Genomic DNA, 21,883 nt, shown 5'->3' on the forward strand with positions numbered 1-21,883 from the left:
CAAATGCGCTTCTCATCACGAAGATCTGGCGATGTTCCCATGATATTACGCGCGCCGCCTCACACTCTGAGAAAGGAGCGTGTGGGTAAAAGGCACGGGACGAGGAGCACTTCGAGTGCGATTGGGGGTGTGGGGATGCGCGACCCTCGCGCCTCCCCTGATGTTTTTCCCGCATAGCGCGTCTCCTGTAGTGCGGCTTCGCCGCGCTCGCGGCGTCGGAGTGGTACAAGCGTGGTGCGAGAAATGGTGCTAGTGTTGCGCTGCTGCGGGGTTACTTGGGTGTGGGAGAGACAAGACGCTCTCTCTTTGGGTTGGAGACAGCAAGCGGGACGGACGTGCTGCACGTGCAGCAACCGTCTTCCCTGGCGGGTCACCGAACAGTGCGCACATTCCGCGCGCGCGGCGACCAATGCATCTGCGAGACCGCCGCGCGTGGCCGCCTTCAAACGCGCCACGATTCGCGTGACTATACACGCGAACGACCAGGCGTTGGGATCCAGCATGGAGCGAACATATTCGCTCGCGAGGACGCGGTGAGTCGGACTTCTAGGTTTGTCGCGCGCCCATCGGCATGTTTTGTGGATAGCAACTCGGCTAGCAGGCATTGTTGTATGAAAGGTGCAATAAATGCCCTTGTGATTGTTTGCACTACTGTGTTGTCGTTCCTTTGTCCCAAGAGTACGGTGTGAGAATCCCATATCAGACCCCACAGGTGTGAAAGGGAAGCAGAAGAGAGAAACCACGCTGACCGCAGGTGCCTGTTTCCTGTGTTTTGGTTGGCTGACACCGCTGGCGCAGTGAGACGAACAGGGTCAGTGCATCTTGGACTTGTGGCAGTGCGGAGACGCAGAGCGGTGCGTCTTTCGATTCGCTTTGTTCCTTTTATTCACGAGGCCAACGCGAAGGCTTGAGACACGTGTCAAGCCTGTGGCATGTGGCGGGTTTCATGTCCAAGCCTTGGGGTGGCGCCACCATCGAAACGACGACAGCGCACCACCGGCAGCAGTAATCGAAACGCCAGCTAAGCCTTTATTATGTAAACTTTATTTGCAACGTGTCAAACCAGCAGGTACAGAAAAATATTCCTATCTGAAATTATAAATTTTTCGAAGCAAATTCAGCTGAAACAGTGAAAATTTTGATAATGTGACTTCTCGAATGGTTAACTGCGAGAGAGCAGGCATTCTGGACCAGAAGTCGGAACAGTCACGACAGAATTCGCCCTTTTGAAAGCTACGTGTTTCTGCTCAAACAGGAAGCACAGGCTCAAATCAAGTTGCAGTTAATGAATATTATGCACAGCAGACGCCGGTGTCGGTCGTCTGCTGTGCGGTATTCCTGACAAGCGTCATTGCGCTTTCGATATGCATGTAACTTTCTAAGCAACTAGAAATTATTCAGATGTCGCCTGTCATTTTTAAATTTAGATTGTAAGGGAATAATATTCAAAACATTATCTATTATTAGTAAGTAAACATTTTTCTGGTATCAGTGCAACTACCATTAGAATCCAGGCGGCGCTAGCGTCGCCTGCAATAATCAGCCCCATTGGCCCTATGGGAATGTCACGGGCTTGCTCGTGTGGTGCAGTGCATTTTTCTTTCCGCTTTTGGCACATGTTCCGGAGCCATGGCCACGAAAAAGTGCAAGAATTTGGATTTTTCAACAAAGGCGGACCTAATTCAATGGGTGGAGGCTGGCAAGAAAAAATCGTCAGTAGCCGTGGCGTTCGGAATTCCTCGCAACACCCCGAGTACGATCCTCAAGAACACAGCCGATGCTAAGCTGAAGGCAGTGCAGTCCAGTCGCCCTGGAGCACGTCGTGTACGCGTCCCAACCTTTGACAAGGTCGAGAAGGCATTGTACGCCTGGTTTTTGGAGACACATGCCAAGAACATACTTGTTGACGGCCCAGTGCTCATGGAGAAGGCCATATGGTTTGCTGTGGCCTTTGAAGAAGAAACCTTCACTGATGGCGCTGGTTGGCAGCAGCAATTTAAGAGTCGCCACAGCATTGCCGGAAAGACCCTTTCGGGCGAAAGCGAGGTGACTAGCACAAGTCACATAGAGAAATGGTTGAGCGAAGAGTGGCCAAATATTTCCGATTGCTTTTCGCCATCGCAAATATTCAATGCAGATGAGACGGCACTGTTAAATGCTGCCAAGCAAGACTGCATCTGAAGGGCACTGCATGCCATGGTAGAAAGAACAGCAAAGTGCGCTTATCGATTTTGCTTGCTGCAAATATGGATGGGTCGTGCAAACTACGGCCGTTTGTTATCGGTAAGAGCAGGTCGCCACGCTGCTTTAAGGGGGGATGAGGGTCTTGAAAACTTTTTTTTTATTTCTTAACATATCTTCCTGAAAATTGGCATGCAGATATATCTTTGAATGCTGATCCCAAATATATATTCAGATTTTATATATCTCATCTAGAAATGAAGATATTGCAAAATAATTGATCCCACATAGGTCTTCTCTTACGGGCCATTATGATAATTTCTTAATTAAAAAAACTAGTTTCAAAGAATAGCTTTCATTTCCAAGGGCCCACTGCACATCCTAAAGCTAAAGAAATTTTTAAAAAGTGATCATAGAGGTCATGAATGAATAACAAAGTAGGAAGAAAAAACAATGCAGGAGTAATTAGCTTACATCTGACCTAATTGCTAGCCTATTGGGTTTAATGAAAAATGGAAAGCTTTAGGATGTAGCTGAGGTTTTACTGAAAAAAATGATACCTAATTCAATAAAATCAATTGATGCAAACACTATGAAAAGTCCTGTAAGGCAAAGGCATTTGATCGAAAAAGCAAAGCTGAGAAAATTGCATTCAAAGTTTTGCTTACTCTGCCACTTTTGTTTACCTATCACATGGAAAAATTTAATGCTTTAGCATGCAGCCCAGTCATTACTGAACACAATAACACCAAACTCACAGAAATCTGTTCTTGTAAAGATTGTGAAAACCTCTGTATTGCATTGGCACTTGACAAAAAAAAAAAAAAAAGCTCAGAAAGTCGTCTTCACTAGCTGCGCCGACGTTCATTAGCTCGAACTTGCGGGAAGTCGCGGACTTCTTCGCCAATGAAGTTTTAATGTTGTCTGCGTACTTTTCACGCCCCGCGCACTCCGCGCAAAACACCGCGTCGAAGCGTTGAGCACGCGAGCTCGGTTCAGCCGCGTCCGTCGGCACCGAAGCGGCGTGCGGAAACGCCGAAGTCGACGTTAGGCTTAGCTCAGCCGGTTCGGCCGCTTTCGACGACACGGAATCCCAAGCGACTTGCAGCGTCTCAAAAGTTAGCATTTTCGACGGGCTTAGTCCAGGCGCATCCACCGGCACTGCAGAGACTTGCGGTAACACCGAAGTTGACACCGATCGGCACTGTCCAGCCGCGTCCACCGGCGAAGCTGTTGTTGCCGAGCTCAGTCCAGCCGCATCCACTAAGGGCACAGCAGCTTGCGGCATCACCGAAGCTGTAGTTCTCGACGATGTAGCGCTCTTATTCCATGCGCGCCTCTTTTTGCTGACTGCTTTTCGCGTGCTTGCTTTCAAGCGCGCGTCTCGCGCCATCGTGACACGCGGAACAACGACACCAGGCACGCAAAAGCAAGAAATTCTTGGTTAAAAGAAGCGACTCAATAGCCAAAATATATACAAGAACGATAAAGAAAAAGGCAGAACGAAAAATACTAGGAAACAAAGATGAATGCGAAAAATGACGTGCGCGCCGGCGAAAGCAGACGACGCGAAGGAGGCGAACAACGCGGCCGCGGGGCCGCGGCAGGCGTCACGGCCAATCAGAGGGCTGCGCCTCGGGGAGGCGCCCGTTTCACCCAATCAGCGGCTGTCTCGCGACGATTTCGCGCTTGAGAACGGGTGCCTGGGGTACCGATCGCTCCGCTGCACGAGGGTCTACAGCGTGCCGAGGGGCGCCAGAATGGAGAGCGGGAAACCAGCTTTCAAACGAGACCAAGATGGCGCCGATCGGTTCGCGTCGCGCGGAGCTACGGCAGCTTGAAAATGAGGCAAACCTTCGCGCTTGGCGTTCAATTTCGGCTCACCGACGTTTCTAAATTACCGTTTTTTTAATACTTCGAGTAGGAATTGAGCCATAATAATTTGTAGAGGCATAGTTGGGACATTAAAGACTTCAAAAACGCAATTTTTGAAAATTGCCATTTTTGACCATTTTTCGAAATTTCAAGACCCGCGTCCCCCCTTAAGAATGCGAAAGGCCTCCCGGTTTGATACGCGTCCAATAAAAAAGCTTGGATGACACACAGTTTTTTCGTTGAGTGGCTACAGGCATGGGATGCCGAACTGGAGAAGTCTGGCCGCAAAGTTTGCCCTTTTCTTGACAATCGTTTGGCCCATCATGTCGTCTGCTCATTAAAGCAGATCACCCTCAAGTTTCTGCCGCCAAACACAATGGCAAAACTTCAGCCTCTCGACCAAGGCATTGTGAAAGCGTTTAAGGTTGGGTACAGACGACGACTGGTGCAGAGGCTCCTAATCAACCTTCGATTAGGAATCGAACTCAAGGTGGACCTCCTCGGAGCCATTCAAATGCTGGCTGGTGCTTGAAACGACTTGAAGAAAAGCACAATTGTGAACTGCTCCCGCAAAGGAGGCTTTGTGGCAGCTGCAGACGATGGATATCTTGACAGTGAAGATGATGACGCTGGATGCCTGGACAGTGAATTTCGCAAGCTCTCGGCATTCCCAGGTGCCATCCCAGGTGGCATTACAGCACGCAATTTCGTCAGCGCTGATGACGGCATGCAGGCTGTAGCAGATCGCTCTGATGCGGAGATTGTGGCTGACATCATGGGTGACGAGGACGCAGACTCAAGCAGCGGCACCAACGAAGAGGACTGACCACCATGCACTGCAGCTGAACTTGCATCAGCTTTCAGCGTCATTCGCCGCTGTTGTGGCACAATGGAAGGAGCTGGCCTTTCTCATTTGGGCACTGTCAGCAAGCTTGAGGACAGCTTAATGAACTTGATGGTGCAAAAGAAAAAGCAAGCAAAGGTCACAGATTTTTTTCCCGTCCGAAATAAAGTGCTCTGGTCATCGCGCTGTGTTTTTGTTTTTTTACATGCCTTGGGGGCACAGATCGGTAAGTTCCCGTTAGTCACGACATCAGGAAACTGCCTCGAGATATGTGGAGTCGTTAGAGAAGCTTTTGACATGCATATTTTATATTTCGAATTATTGATATATTGAACTATTTCGCAATCTCCTTCAAGTTCGATATATCCGGGATCGACGGTAGTGCCATGCACCGTCTAAAATGACGACTGAATTCTAACTATTGCTCAGGTGTGAAAATTATTGGCAGGCTGTGGCAAGTCTGGAAAAATGAAACTTCGACTGAAGGTACCATCGAAACTATAGCCTTCAGTGCTCCTTGCAATTCCTCAATAAAACGAAGCAAAGTTTGCACTTTCGTCGACTTGACAAAACAATATTTTAGTGACAGCAGCTTCTGTTCTCTAATTTTCCAATCGGACGTCTAGGCTGTTTTAACGATGTCTAAAGGAACGATTGATGCTCATGAATGCATGTTATTTTGATAATTGCGTTATGACTAATATCAAGTGCAACATTATTTTTCCCACTATAGGCTGCTTTTATTCACCAGCATTTCAACACCATATGTGCCAGCACTCTTTCCTGTCGTGCGGGACTCGCTCGCACAAGAGCACACAGTTGATTTCAGACCAACCTTCAACTGAAGCTTCACTAACTGTCTAATCAAGTGGCCTTATTCATTACTGTAAAATATTGTGCAACACTTCGCATGAATCTACAGTTGTGTACAAGAACTGAACAAAGCATATGAAGACTCCAGCACCAGTTGCATGCGCACTATATCAGTCTGCTTGCACAGAAAAACAGATCAAACGCAATAATCGAATATCGTGAAGCTTCTGCGTGCTCTTTGACCTGACAACCATTGCTTCGCAAGCCTAAAAAATGCAGTAAAAAATAAGCCAGGTACCTGCTGCCGTTAGCAAAAACAAGTTCACCCTGCACAATACGAATTTATCCGTTTTCTCATTTGCAAAGCTGTTGCTTTCTCACATAGCAGGGGCATCACTATGGCTAGTATTGATGCCAGCAATTCTGCATAATAATGTTTTTGTGTAGGCAAACTTACAAAAGTTAGCAACTGAAAGCCAGCCATATACTTTCCATATTCCAAATTTTTTCGCTCTCAGTAGTTATACGAAAATATAAAATTATTTTCACTCAGGTTCGTTGAGTTGCTTCTTTGAAGTTTCACATAAGAATTCTGAAAAACTATCCAAGGATTTATTGCTGCCCTAGGTCCATTGAATACCCCAGTGATCAGGTTGTGACTTTACGTACAGTTAAACCTTGATACTGCCAACTAAATTCTCGATATAACGAAGTATTCAACTTTTGATAACCGATTATTCATAGAACACCATGTATTTAGAACCTCAATATAACGAAGTGTGTTTGTATGCTATTTCAATATAATGAAATTTCACTTCCACCACAAAGGAATGCCAAGACAATAAATGGAAACTTCCGCCAACACATATCGTCAAATGATTGAATTACAAGCGGCTGCTTGCACCTCTGCAATCGCACGCGGCGCGACAAGAGCAACCATCAAAGTGGAGCAACATCATGTTCCGTATAAAGTCCATGTGCGATGAGATCCTATCATGGCCCGCACGCTTTCTTCTTTAGGTGCGAGTGAAAGTGTGCGAGGCTGAGACGAGAGATTCTGGCTTCACGAGTGCCGCCTTCCTGCACGAGCAAAGGAAAAGAGGGGAGGGGAGCTTACTCGCAGTAACGTAGTCAAGCGCGTGCGAAAGGCAGGGGAAAAGTTGGCATGTGTCGCAATTTCTGGCACACATCTCAGCCATGGTTGCACAAGGCTGTAAGTGTGGCTGAGCGCATGCGTAGCCGTGCACCTTGCTTTAGAGGTAATCTGTGGCGTGTGCAAAGAGTGGGCGTGCCAAGACGGCATTGCATTCTTTGCATTACGAAAAGAATGAGCCATTGCATATTTTGCTTGCATGGGGCGGGGGGTATGAGCCATTGCTGATGATGATAGCTTTTGCTTGCGTACATGAAAATTCCACAGGAACCCTAGCCAGAAACAGCTTCGCTGTAACAGAGATATTAGGTAGAAGCAGGGATACCGTGGCATGTGAGCTCTTGGAGGCGTTTTTTATCAACCAAAAGGGTGGCACTAGCGTTAGTAACACATCTGTCAACTTGAGAAAGGGTGAGAATAGGTTCCTGAAAAAGCTAAGTTCCTCAGCTGTGATGAAGAATTGGCTGGTTCTTTGCTTCTTTCATTTAAGCACCTCCGGTGGTGCCCCTTTTAATGCATACCATTAACTTTTTTCTCAAATACCTCAGTTGTTAGTGAGTGCTTCTGCTTGTTCTCTGTCCTGTCTTTTATTGCGCTCTTTTATTTTATTCTGTACCATGAGCCAACTTTGCCATAAACTTGTCTTGCGAACCCTTTGAGTGCCATTCACTTGGGCACCCACCCCATGCACTGCCCAGCCACCCCAGCTCCTGCAGCTCCAGAGTATATTTGTCTTGTGTTTTCAGCACATTCTCTGCCTCAACAAAGGCAACTCCTGCAGAAAATAACATTGCGTACCTGTTGTTCCAGCTATGGAGAGGTCATCTAAACACACACATCTTTTAAGTTAAATTTCTGACTGCAGGCGGAGTAAATGTCTCAGTGCTCTGTCGCTCTTTCACAACAGGGCAGCCAGGGCAAACCGGTGTGGCAGGTCTGTCTGCACTTTGACCGGCAAAGAGATTGATGAATATTTGATCAATTATGAATAGGCAGAAACTTACGGCTGAGAACCAGCTTTATGTACAGTCGAACCTTCTTACTGTACTTATTCGAATCTACGCCGATAGATTTTTTCAAATATATATGTATGAAACTCTGGGGTCGGCTTAGATTCGAGGATCTTAAAACATGTCAGTTTGTAGTTGAAAATGATATATATAGTGCATAGATAGCGCCATCTAGAAAAGTCAGTATCACAGCCGCTATTAGCCGTGCCAGTAGCCAACTGAAGTACACGAGCGATGTCGCATATTTTGTCCAGTGTCATATTGGCATGCGGCATGGCCCATAGTGTGGTGTTATCGTAATGGCACCAAACAGGCAATGCCACTATAGTGCCGCTTTCAAACTGTAAGTTCTGCTAGCCACAGAGACATCGTCAAACGTTCAAGCCGGGCGGGACCTAAGCATCGGTGAGAAAAACGTCCGTTGTTGGAGGGGGCACGCTTTTTGCGTGTGCCGTAATAAGGAGATGACAGCGATAAAGAAAATAAGCGTGCGATAACAGAGAGGAGCTGTTCACCGGGACCACGCCGCATTTTGATTCGTGCGAGCCATGCCGCACTGTCTACACATGCATGGGCACGCGGACGCGAGCTCACGGTCGTCCGCAAGCGTGTGTGTGGTCTAGACTATGGCTACGAGGCTAGTAGCAATGACGTAGAGTGAGCTCAGCACATTCATATGAAATAAATGCTGTTTTTATTTTGTGAACACTGTCCTTACTTTTTTGTTCAGCCTATATTCGAAGTAACTTTATTTTGGGGGGGGGCTTCGGACATTCGGGGGTTAGCTTAGAACAGGGGCCGATCTAGATTCTAGTAGATACGGTATATTGAACACTCCAGTAATGGGGAAATACAACGGTCAACTTTCGTTAATTGGACCGTGCCAGGACCGATAAAATTGACAGAGAATTATCCGGTGAGTCAAATTAAACATGATGCATGAAGATTCGCAAAACACACCACTGATTCATTTGGCAATTTAGTCGAGCCCGCTTATAACAAACCTGAGTGTCATGTGGCATTCGTTCATTCTATCACGATGTTTGTAGTAAGTGGACCACAGCTTAAGAGGAAGTTGCTAGTCAAAACACAAAATTTATTCCTTTGCAGAGAAGTCCGTATTGCTCATCTGTTTCTGCAGTGCAGATTCAATAAGGTAGTCTCCAGTTTATTTAAAGCACAAGCTTGCACTTTGCTGAGACCCCTGGCATAGATAAGTTGCCTGAGGCCCTAGCCCATTACTACGAGGGTGCTTATGAGTGCTGGCTACAAAGTTTCATAGTCATCTGATTCCTCCGTGTCGCTCTCAGCCCGCACTTCACAAACGATGCCCTCGCCCATGCACGGTTTGACAATGCGAGCGTCTTTGTCAGCAGAAATAAAATCATCCTAGCCATGGCCCCCCCATGTCGGAGTCGACGATGTGCTGCCACAAATCACTGCCGCCGGACATCCTCTTAAGAAGCATCATGCTCAACATCAGGTGCTACATCAACGAAGCTGGCCTTGCGAAAACAGCTACCTTAAAACATGTCCATCACCTCCGCCAAGGCCGCCTTCGCCATCTCAATGGCTGAATACAGTGAAATTCCTAGTGGTAAAGTTGGAGGCCAAGCAGTCTACAGTGATCAATCAATAAATAAAAAGTCTTTATTTTCTTTTCACCTTGAAAAAGAGGAGACAAGACAGAAACTTAGGTACAGCTTGACAAAGGTCCTGCCCCCTTATACATTTGACAGCAGAGCACTGCAGAGCATCACAAGAATGCGACACTTAAAAACAAAGTAATGATTGGAATGATATGCACTTTCAAGCAAGAAAGAAGAATCTGTATGCATAATACACATATACATACATATTTATATTTACAAACATAGATATATTTATACATATAAATACACATTATGCACATATACACATACATACCATATGTACAAGCATATGCACATAGATCTATATACATGTACAGTCGAACACACTTATAACAATATTCAGATACCACGAAAATTCTATTGTTATAACCGGGTTGCACGAAAAAATCAAAATAGGGATGGCAGAGCTGTTGTGAGAAAACTATAATCGTGGGGAGGCCAGTGCCCCTTTCCAACACCTTCCTCCATCCGGCTGCTGATTGTGTTCACTCGTTTAGCTTCCTGGGCGCTCCGATCGTGTGTAGCAAGCCGCGACTGTCGGCGTTAGGGAATGGCACTGCTATAACAACTGCAAAGAGGTGTCACGGGTGGCAAGCAATATGCGAGTACCGCCGAGGCATCACTTTGGTGGCCCCAAAAGGGGCCTTTTAAAAACTGCGAGAATGCTGCCGCGGCAGCCTGTCGGCTTGAGAAATCTGGAAGAAACACTGAAGTGAGATCGGCACACCGCTAGCCTGCAGCGTGCCGATTTCTGCCACTGTTACATTTGAAGACTTTGCAGACATCGACAGTGTGGTGTTGTCGTTTGCCGAACTGAACGATGCTGAAATAATTGAGCAAGTTCTCCCACTGTCAAACAGCGACTCTAACTCGGATGATGATGATGTGTCGTGTGCTGTGGAGCCTTCACATGTGGACTTGAGCCTTTGCAGTCCTTGCATCGGTGCACAGCAACAGCACAAAACTGGCAGAAATACAGGCATACTTGGTTGCACATAAACGAAAATGTGTGCAGCAACGAATCAACCGCTTATTCCTTGCACAGCAGCCTTAAAATGAAATAAAATGACCTTTTTTGGATACGTTCATTTTTTTCGAACAATAGAGAGTTCGGACCTATTTACATTCCCCGTGGAGTCCGAATTTTCTGTCATCGACTGTATGGCCATCAGAACAGCAGTGCCGAAAAATGGAGAAAGACCAGTAAAAAATTATGCAAATCCCACGCACTGTAAGAATCAACGTAAGCGAAACTTTCCATGCTGGATACATTGATTGACAATAATTAGTGGTGATGTTTATTTTTATTTATTTATTTTTTATTTGAAAATACTGCCAGCTGCTTTTTAGCAGCCAAAGCAGGAGTGGTACATAGAAAATACAAAGGGATACTGTACAAGCAAAAAAGTCAAAATAAAATTCGAACACAGCAAGCTCACACACACACACAGTGCTTCACAGATCATACTTGTACGCTACTGCGCAGAACAATATCTCTGAAACTAATGACATGAGTTGAATAAAAATTCGGTACGAAAGGAATTGCGTGCTTCGCTCACAACTGAGAAATAGCCGATAAGAAAGAGTCAACAGTACGTTTGTGCGTTACCTCTTGTGGAAGCCTGTTCCATTCTCTTATCGTTCTAGGAAAAAATGAAAATTGATAAGCGATAGTTCTAGCCTGGGGTACAATAAGGGTAAGTTCGTGCTTTCCGCGGGTACTTCTACACGTGTTAAATTGTAAGTATTCCTCAAAATTCATTTTAGTTTGGCCGTTCACTATCGTGTAAAGTTGATGGCTAAAGCTTAATTTCTTCAACATTTAGGCTAACTCGAGAGTGGTGAGCTGATGTTAAACGTTACATTGTGCGCACCGCTGCTGTTTGTCTGTGTAGTACACAGAACACAAGGAGAGGTGTTTGCTTAAGGCGTTGTTGTGCTCCATATTTTATAACCTCTGAGAGCGTTGAGCATTGTCGTTTCCTCACATGGCACCTCGCATTGTGGCAGAAGTACTAAACTTGAATTGGATTATGGGGCTGTACGTTCCAAAAGCACACTCAGAATATGAGGCAAGCTGTAGTGGCGGACTGTGGATTAATTTTGACACCGTGATGTTCTTTAATGTGTCGCAAAATCTAAGTGCACATGCTTTTTCTATTTCGCCCCCTTCGAAATGCGGCTGCCGCGATTAGGATCAAATCCAAGACCTCTAGCAATACCATAGCCGCAAAGCTAATGCAGCATGCACGGAAGTGTTTACTTGACGGTCGGCCGCTTCCGTAGTGTCTTCTGGACCCTGCGGTGCACTTTAATTAATACAGCTCTGCTTCTGCATGCCCTGTGTAAGTTGCCCACTTGACATATTTGCATAGCGTTTATTTTTCAGAAATCGCAGCAACATACTGTACCGTATCTTGAACTTAAGCTTATCCTGTTTCCCCGCCACCATTGTCGTATAGTAGTGGGGTTTCCTTGCCTTCTCACGTCACCTCCCCCTCTCTTATATGGGAACTGCCCTTTCTCTTCCTCTCTACAGTTCTATCTGCATCCCCTCTGGCCTCGCACATTAGTACAAGGGAAAGCGCTGCAGTTTCTGCAATGCTTTGAGCACTGCTTCGTTTGATATGCATGTTAGTACATTTGTAGAGTGTGTGGTTGGGTAAAAAGCGTAGTTATGTCACGTAAGTCACTAGTGATCACCTCATTCGACTTTGTGATAATGAGCAGGTTGTTACATTTTAAAAGCCATTTCGTTTGATATGCATGTTGGCAAGTTAGGAGAGTGCATGGCTGGGTGAGAACCATGGTGACATCACGTGAGTCACTAGTGATCACCTCATTCTACTTTGTGATAATGAGCCGGTTGTTCCTCTTTGAGAGCAATTTTGTTTGATATGCATGTCAGCCGATTAGTAAAAAATCAAAATTAAATTATGGGTTTTTACGTGCCAATACCACTTTCTGATTATGAGGCATGCCGTAGTGAAGGCCTCCGGAAATTTCAACCACCTGGGGTTCTTTAACATGCACCTAAATCGAAGTACACCAGTTTTTTTTACATTTCGCCCCCATCAAAATGTGCCCGTCGTGGCTGGGATTCAATCCCGCGACCTCGTGCTCAGCAGCCCAACACCATAGCCACTGAATAACCATGGTGGGTCAGCCGATTAGTAGAGTGCATGGATGGGTAAAATGCGTGGTGATGCCACGTGAGTCACTAGTGGTTACCTCATTCGACTTTGTGATAATGAGCAGGTTGTTACTCTTTAAAAGCCATTTTGTTTTATATGCATGTCGGCAGGTTAAGAGAGTGCATGGTTATGTGAGAACCGTGGTGATGTCACGTGAGTCACTAGTGATCACCTCATTCTACTTTGTGATAATGGGCAGGTTGTTCCTCTTTGAGAGCCATTTCATTTGATATGCATGTCGGCAGATTAGTAGAGTGTATGGTTGGGTAGAATGCATGGTGACGTCACATAAGTCACTAGTGATCATTTAATTTGACTTTGTGATAGTAAGTAGGTTGTTACTCTTTGAAAGCCATTTCATTTGATATGCATGTCAGCAGATTAGGAGAGTACATGTTTGGGTGAGAACCATGATAACGTCGCATGAGTCACTAGTGATCACCTCATTGATTGGGTGATAGTGAGCAGGTTGTTACTTTTTGAAAGCCATTTCATTTTATATGCATGTCAGCAGGTTAGTACGAGTACATGTTTGAGTGAGAACGTTGATGACGTCATGCGAGTCACTAGCAGTCACCTCATTGGCTGAGGCTGGCTGAGTGAGCCAGACATTACCCTTTATAAGCCACTTCGTTTGATATGCATGCTGGCAGGTTAGGATAGTGCCTGTGTGAAGCGTGGTGACGTAATGAGAGTCACTAGTGATCACCTCATTGACTGGGTGATAGTGAGCCGGTTGTTACCCTGTCGGCAGGTTGGGATAGTGCGTGCGTGAGAAGCATGGGGACGTCACGAGAGTCGCTAGTGATCATGTCACTTGAGTGAGTTATAGGGAGCAGGTTTTTAAGTGTTGAAAGCCATTTCCTTTGATATGTTAGTAGGCAGGTTACGAGAGGTGCGACGTCGGCGATGTCGAGTGAGTCGCTAGTGACCTGATCATGTCACCCAAGAATAAGCTGTTACACTCTCAGAACCATTTTGTTTGATATGCATGTTGAAAGCATAGGAGTGGATGCGAGATACAAGGTTAGTGAGCTATAATAAGTCGCTTAGTGATTATGTCAAGTGCCTGAGTAATGGTGAGCAAGTTTTTACCCTTGTGAACGGTGTCAATCGATATGCATGATGATAGGGAAGGAAATCGCATGTCATGATTGCAACCCAAGTCGCGTAATATCCGTCACGATTCTGACTCACTTATGTGAGTCACTCTTGTCACTCAGAAATGCGACTCGAAAAGGAGGAAATGAGCAAGCGGTATACCATGCGGAAGTGTTTCTGAAGCAGTCATGACGACACTGGTAGCGTGGAAACTGTGCTCCTATAGTGCTGAGACCAATACAGTGATCACATCAATGAATAGATGGCATTCATGAAGCCTATTGTGGCCTCTTCTGCAAAAATTATTTGTTTCTCAATCAATTTCCAACAGAAGTAAATTGACTGGCACTGGGATTAAAATGTGTGGCACTTGGATTAAAATGGCTGGCGCAAGGATTAAATGAGTTGGCATGCGGATTAATTAGGATGGCTCTGGGATTAAATGTGGTGGCGCCTGGATTAAATTTTATTGACACTTGGAGTAAGAATGCTGGTGCTCAGATTAAATTGGCTGGCACCTGGATTATTTTCGATGGTATTTGGATTAAGCTGAGTGGGAAAACCTGTAGTTTGGTATTTTGCTAATTGGTTCACACCACAGCCATTGTGGCTGTATTTCCAAGCCCTATAGGCTCTAGAAATGCCCGACAGAGAGCTTTAATGTAACGGGTGTCTTTGGCTAAAGTTGGACACTATACTAACCATCATGCCAAAAGGCGATTGACATTTTTACAAGGGCAAAGCCAACTTTGAAAAGCCACCTGAAATGCTTGAAGCCAACTCCAACTCAGCAGCTGCTTAGTTGCAAGAAATCACAGCTAAGAAGAAGATTTCACCAATTTTCAGTGTATGTGTAAGAATAGGTTTCCTTTCCCCTCCTTGAATTTTGGCCATTGGCATCCTTGAAATTCTTGCATTACCTTTGAACTTTGAGCCAAATGTTCTGCATGAACTCTGATGAGAAGTGAAATTAGTTGCTCTGCCACTGAAAAGAAATTTTCAGTCTACAATTACAATGGTAACAATACATAAAGGTTGTCATATGGGGGGATTGTGCATCAGTCTATCCTAAAGTGATTTTTTGCTTTCATTGTACAGCCTATTTGGAAGCTGTCAATCAACCATTATTTCTTTCTTTTTTTCCTGCTTTGGTTCTTTCTTTTTCATTCCTTCTTTTCTAACGTTCCTTCAGAGAGAAAATCTTCAAGCGGGAGGGACCTCTGGGGCCCCTGCTACTGGCACTTCACAACAAGACCAGTGCCCTGGACCCCCAGTGGCACATCCGCAATCTAGGTACGATGCGCACTTTCGTGTTGGAAGCCTGCCAGGACACAGCGCTAGTCCATGGAGGTCTAAGTGCTGCCTTGCTTGTGGTGTTGTACTTGCCTGTTTCATTCTTGGCATGCAAACATTTGATACAGTTCACAGTCACAAAGAATGGAACATGGAGAAAAGCAGCCGAGATAAAACAAGCAGCATCAGTGCCACTATGGCTAACTGCTTTCATTGTTCAGTGAAAGTACAACGTGTATACCATATTTGCCCGATTCGAATGAACCTCTGAATCTAAATTGTGCCTACCTCTTATGGGTTCAAAATAAAGAAATTGTGTGCTCCTATTACTAGCAACTGACTTATGTCACTGAAAAATTAGCATGCCCTCATTTGAAAACGTGCAGAATGTACATTCACAGAACAGAATTTTCTTTTTGACACTTAATGCCCATCATTGTAACTATCAGGCAGATTTTTCTGCCTGTCAATGAAGGACAGTATGTTCTCTGAGCTGCTAATGTGTTCAATGTTACACATTTCTTGAATGAATTCATCACAGTAATAAATTGGATGCTGGCTTATGCATCAAGCAACAACTTTACCAGTTTCTCCAACAATGCATGCATGTTACATTAAAGGCTTTTCAGTTGTGATCTTGTGGCTAGGCTGTTGGCTCTGCCAGTAGCCTGTTATTGATGCTGTGTTTGTAACTGTGGTTTCATGGCCTGTCATAACAGACAACCAGCTTTTGGCCTGGTTTTCTTGAAAAACAGCTGTTAGTGCTACAGCCACTGCTTGGGTAGGCATGGTAAACATGTACTTGGGTAAGCATGGGCCCAAATTCTGGAACATTCCTTTTGTAATATGACAATTTATTCTGACACTAGACACAATCGAGGTCACAGCGGCGGTACACGAATGCTGATCGCACGCACAGCCGACACAAAAGCATTTTCTTCATCCTCTTCTTCACTACAATGGCCCCCGGGAGAGAAGGTGAGCCATCCTGGTGAATCACGGCGTAGGTAGGATCAGGGGGTCATAGTACTTCTTAACTCTTTTGTTACCGCAAGATAATGGTCATTTTTTATAAGCCTCAGAAAAAAATTATTTACCACCACAAATAATATGCATGTGCATAATGAAATGTTGTTTCCAAAAGCATAGGTTGCCAAACAAAACAATTTATTAAGTAAAACAAAAATTCTATAAAGCAAAATTTTTGCTACCAGTTGATAAAACCAACAATAAAAGCATGATATCTGCTAGAACATTAATATCAAAGGACATTCAAAATATACATTTCAAATACAGTCGAACACGGATATATTGAACTCGAAGGGGATCACGAATTAATTCGATATATTAAAGTTCGATATAAAAAAATGCAGCCCCAGAGACTACCTGTGGCGGACGATGACCTTTCAATCGGCGCATTCAAGAATGACAACTATTTCCGCACACACGACGCAACGTAATGCTTTATTTGCGCGAAAAAAAAACGCTTATGTTGGTCTGCTTCTTCGCCTTGCAAATGAAATTAAAGACGCCAACCTTGATCTTATCGAGGCTGTTCAGGTGCGAAAGCCCGGTTCCTTCCATGTTGCCGCAACAACGGCGAATCAAGCTGAACGCGGCCGCCACTTCAGCGGCGGAGTACGAGCGTGTAGCCGCCCCCTCGTCCGGACGCTCTTCGTCGCCACTCGAGCTGTCGGCCTGGGTCCCTGCGACTGCAGCTACAATGTCTTCGTCGGCGAGGCTCGCAACAGCCTGAACATTGCTGTCAACGTTCACAAAATCGTCAGCAGACACTTCGGCTGGAACAGCAGCCGGGAAAAGGGACGACAACTCGCAAAACGCGTTGTCCATGCACTCGTCGCCGTCGCCGTCTTCGCAGGTTTCGGGAAGTTTGGCCGTCACGAGGCCTGCCTTCCGGAAGCAGTTGGCCACGGTTTCCTGCTTCACGTCTCTCCAGGCACTCGTCATCATTTGAATGGCCTCCAGCAGGTCAACCTTAAGCTCGGTGCCCATGCGGAGGTTCACCAAAAGCCTATCAATGAGTCGCCTCCTGTAGCCGACTTTAAATGACTTAATGATGCCTTGGTTGAGCGGCTGCAACTTCACTGTCGTGTTCGCCGGCAGAAACTTGAGCGCGATGTTTTCGAGCTCGCAGGTGGTTTGATGGGCCGAGCAGTTATCGACGAGAGGGCAAGCGTGACGCCCCGACTTGCCCAGTTCGGCGTCCCACGCTTGCACCCATTCTGTAAACAGCTGACGCGTCATCCACGCCTTCTTATTGAAGGCGTAGCGAACGGGGAGCTACTTACAGTTTTTAAAGCAGCGCGGTGCCCTTGCTTTGCCGATCACAAAGGGCTGGAGCTTTTGAGAGCCATCCATGTTTGCAGCGAGCAGAACGCTCACGCGGACTTTGCTCATCTTGCCCCCGTGACACGTGCTGCCCCGGACGTCGAGCGTCTTACTGGGCAGCATCTGCCAAAACAACCCGGTCTCGTCGGCGTTGAAGATTTCCGCGGGTGAAAACTTCGCGCAAATTTCCGGCCATTCCTTCGAAATCCACTGCTGAATATCCTGGCTGATGACGGCTCCGCTTTCCCCAGAAATAGTTTTGCCAACTATCTTATGGCGGTTCTTAAACCTCTGCAGCCACCCTGTGTTGTCGGCGAAGTTGTCATCACCGAGTGCAGCGGCAAACCATTCAGCTTTAGCCATTAGCAATGGGCCATCCACCGGAATGTTCTTAGCCCGCACCTCTAAAAACCACGCATAGAGGGCCTTTTCAACTTTCTCGTGGGCAGGAGTGCGCACACGACAAGCTCCCGATGTTCGTTGCTCCGTCACTTTCGACTTTATGTCCGCCTTGTTTTTTAACAAGGTGCTTAGAGTGCTCCGAGGAATCCCGAAGTCGTCTGCCACCGTCACACTTTTCTCGCCCGCCTCAACACGCCGAATGGCTTTCAGCTTTGTCGCAAAGTCCAGGTTCTTGCGCTTCTTGACGCTGCTTGTGCTTGCTGCAGCCATTACTTCCACGTCAGCTCACCACGATCCAGTCACACAGGTCGTGAGACGCACGCAAAACAATAATGAACACGAAACACAAGAACGCGCACTAAACACACAAGAATTCACGTGCACAGCCTCCGCCAACAAAGCGCTCGTGATGGCCACCTCCGAGGGCAACAGCGACGTACGAAAGGCACGAGCTGTGGTTGGCTGAGCAAAACTCGTGAAAAAGCAACAAGAAAAAAAGGCAAAAGGAGGAGGCCGCCGGCACCTTCGTTCCTGGCTACGCGGGGGAAGGAGAGATAGAGAGAGAAAAAAAAAGCAGTTTCGCAAGTCGGAGAGCGTGCGCAGCGGGAGTACAGTCCGAGCCTGCCTCCCTCTCGCTCTCACATTTTCCGAGCCTTTCGGGGGAGGCGCAGAGCTCGCGGGTGCAGCGAGTGCTGAGATCGCGCGGTGTTCTATATATCCAATGGCGGGTAAAAATATCGTTCGATATAAACGTACGAATTTCTGTACTTTAACACAGAATTTTCAAGAGGATAATTTACGAGTTCGATACAGACAATAATTCGATATATGTGGGTTCGATATATCCGTGTTCGGCTGTATAAATAACCCAGGAATAGCGTCTGAAAAAATGCTCAGTACACCGCTGTTGTTCAGATAAAAAAAGAAACAAAGACTAGTTCGTCGCTCTTGCCACATGGTGATGCAGTTCCTGGATTCTGTGAAGCATTGGTGCACTCCACACTTTTCCCACAAGACATCTTAACATTGCGGTGCTCGTAACACATTTTGCAGTTCCGCCTTTTCGGCATCTTCTGAAGGTGGTCCAATGAGAAATCCAAGGAACGCACTTCACCATTTCGTCTAGAGTCGTGCCCCTCTTCCAGGACCGGTCGCTCTCAGCGTAGCTGGGCAACTACAAGATTATGCATCCAAACATATCTGTTTGCATTTTTACAGATTGTCTTTATCACCTCTGCTGGGAAAAAGAGTAGAAATTCCTCACCGTTGTAAGCTGTCTTGCGCTCATCCGTAGTGCTGGGCCGAGATGTGCTACGGGCAGCGTTCTTGGCATGAAAGGAAGTTTGTTTGCTGCTGATGGCAGCACATCATAACCAAGTGAAGTATGCTCCCTCAAGATAATCACTAGAGCTCTCAGGTTGTGCAAAAAGACCGTTAGATAAGCGTGCACAAGGAAGGAGACCGCTCAAGGCCGTAAAGGAAATTCACCGGTGAACAGCTGCACATGTCCCATGCTGACTCATCGCCATCGGAATTTGATTACGGTTTGCTGTCATCTTCGGGATCGTAACTCGAGTCCTCATCACTAAATTGAAGTGTGGGTGCAGCATAGCTTCGATCACGACGCTTTTCTCGCGACTCAGCCACACAAGACGATGCCATGGGGGCGACTTTCGATAAGTGTGCAGTGACACTGGCAGTGCCCCTTGTTCTTGGAAACTGGTTGAAAATGCCAGGTCCACATGTTGGACATGCAGCAGACCTTCAGAAATACACTGTGGTTGAATAAAACGACTCGGGACTCCAAACCAAAGTTCACTAGTGTACAGCTGGCATCATCTTCGGTTAATTATCATCACTCAGCACTATCGGATGGCAGTGCTGGCGATATTCAATTCTTGATTCACTGGGAGTCATTTGATCACAAAATTTTGATGCTAGTGTAGCGTAATCGTGAGCGGCAAGCTTTTTTCTCGAGCACAGCAGAAGATAACAGCCACACCTCTTTTTGCTACAACATGCGCACATTAGTTTGCAAAAAGGTCCGTCAAAAGTCACAACATTGCTGAATTGCAAAAATTTAAACTGATTCTGAAAGTGTAATGCCTGTACTAACTACTGGATGGCCTTAATTAAGTGGATAAGAAATGGCTCCAACATGTTGAAATCGGCGATCTAAAGCATCGATCACCAGTGATTGATTTGAATAGGTGTGGTAACAAGAGAGTTAAGTCAGGTTGACATGAACCGTGTCACGCCCACAATGCCTAAGGTCAGGTGATTGCGTCACAGGTTCTACAACATGGGTGACAGCAGAGCTGCCGTCTATAACGCCATAGAGGCCATCATAGTGTGCAAGTTTGGTTGAAAGGCCAGGGCTATGAGGTGGGACCCACAATCAAACAAGGGAAGTAGTTATAAAACGTGATGTAAGCACGCCACTGTATATTCCGCAGCTTTTGACGACCTTGAGCGGCGGTTGTAAGGGTTCGAGCAAGCTGCCTGAAATCCTCTGCATATTTGGTGGCTTCAGACACAGATGTGCACTCAGAAGCGTCGGGTCGGTATGGAAGCAGTGTGTTCATAGTACACAAGAGCTCCCATCCATGCAGCAGAAAAGAGAGCAAAAACCCAGTGGTAGCCTGTGGCCATATTATAGGCATACGTTACGAATCGCAAAACAGTGTCCCAGTTACTGTGGTCCGAGGCAACGTACACAGTCAACATGTCACCGTGTGTGCGGTTGAACCTCTCTGTCAAGTCGTTCGTTTGCGGGTGGCAGGCTGTAGACTTGCGGTGAACGACGCTGCATGCAGCGAGAAGGGCTTGGATTACTTCGGACTGGAAGACGCCCCCTGTCGCTAAGCAGTTCACGTGGTGCACCATGTTGAAGAAGTTCCGCAAGATGAAAAACACAACCTCATGTGCAGAGGCTGCCGGGAGTGCGGCAGTCTCAGCGTAGCGCATCAAGTGATTGACACCTGCAATTATCCATCGTTTACGTGAGAAGCTGCAGTGAAGTGGTCCTATAGGTCTATGCCAACGCGATCGAAGGGTTGAGCCAGACCAGGCAGCGGCTGTAGCTCACCAGGAGGGCGCTGTGAAATTTTACGCCGTTGGCATGCCGTGCAAGCACGCACGTAATGGCGCACGAAGTGATGCATGCCATGCTAGTAGAAACGTTGCCTTAGCCGAGTATACATTTTCAGAACGCTGGCGTGACCATTATGAGGAGCAGCATGAAAATAAGCGCATATGTCAGAACGCATGTGTCGTGGTATCACAAGGAGCCATTTGCGACCACCAGGGAAATAATTTCTGCTGTAAAGGACGTTGTCGCGTACAGCAAAGTGAGCGACTTGGCGACGAAGTGCTCGAGAAGAGGGTGTGACAAATGGATCGCGGAGAAAATTCAGCGTGGTTTAAAGTAGGGAATCCTTATGCTGCTCGTCCATATCAGCGACGTTGATGGGTAACATGAATGCGAAGGGCGAAGGCACTGAAGCCACATCAGAAGGAATCGGTGGTCGGGAAAGCGCATTGGCATCAAAGTACTTCCTCCCAATCAGTAGACACCGTGCATGTCACATTGTTGTAAGTGAAGTACCCATCGGCCTAGGCGACTTGACGGATCTTTCGACAAGGACAGCCAGCAAGGGCTTAGTGGTCGGTGACAATGTCAAAAGGGCGACCATATAGGTACGCACGAAATTTGATGCAAGCCCAAATAATGGCCAAGCACTCCTTTCCTGTTACAGAGTAGTTGGCTTCTACTTTCTTTAAAGTGTGGCTTGCATATGCGACTACGTGCTCATCATAGCCGTCTTTCCGTTGTGCGAGGACAGCACCAAGTTCGGTGCCGCTGGCGTTCGTGTGTACCTTTGTAGGCGCTGTAGGAACGTAGTGTTGAAAAATCGGTGGCAAAGTAGGCCACGTAGCTGCTTGGAGGCTTCGTCATACGAAGTTGACCCCACGGAGATGCCGCTGGTAGCAGCAAGCAAATTCGTTGGTGGTGT

General features: G+C 46.5%; 1 protein-coding gene across 2 annotated transcripts in view; it reads left to right on the forward strand.

Moving 5' to 3' along the window:
- Window positions 1-21,883, forward strand: part of LOC135916607 (glycosyltransferase 8 domain-containing protein 1-like) — a 95,025-nt gene that overhangs the window by 55,096 nt on the left and 18,046 nt on the right. For both annotated transcript variants that reach the window (XR_010568984.2, XM_065450038.2), the window contains exon 7: window positions 15,016-15,116. Coding sequence is in view for 1 of the 2 variants with exons in the window: in XM_065450038.2 (XP_065306110.1) it covers window positions 15,016-15,116 (101 nt within the window). In the remaining variant the exon portion in view is untranslated. The remainder of the gene's footprint in view (window positions 1-15,015; window positions 15,117-21,883) is intronic.

The sequence above is a fragment of the Dermacentor albipictus genome, chromosome 2 (assembly GCF_038994185.2).
Source record: "Dermacentor albipictus isolate Rhodes 1998 colony chromosome 2, USDA_Dalb.pri_finalv2, whole genome shotgun sequence".
In the NCBI taxonomy this organism is placed as follows: domain Eukaryota; kingdom Metazoa; phylum Arthropoda; class Arachnida; order Ixodida; family Ixodidae; genus Dermacentor; species Dermacentor albipictus.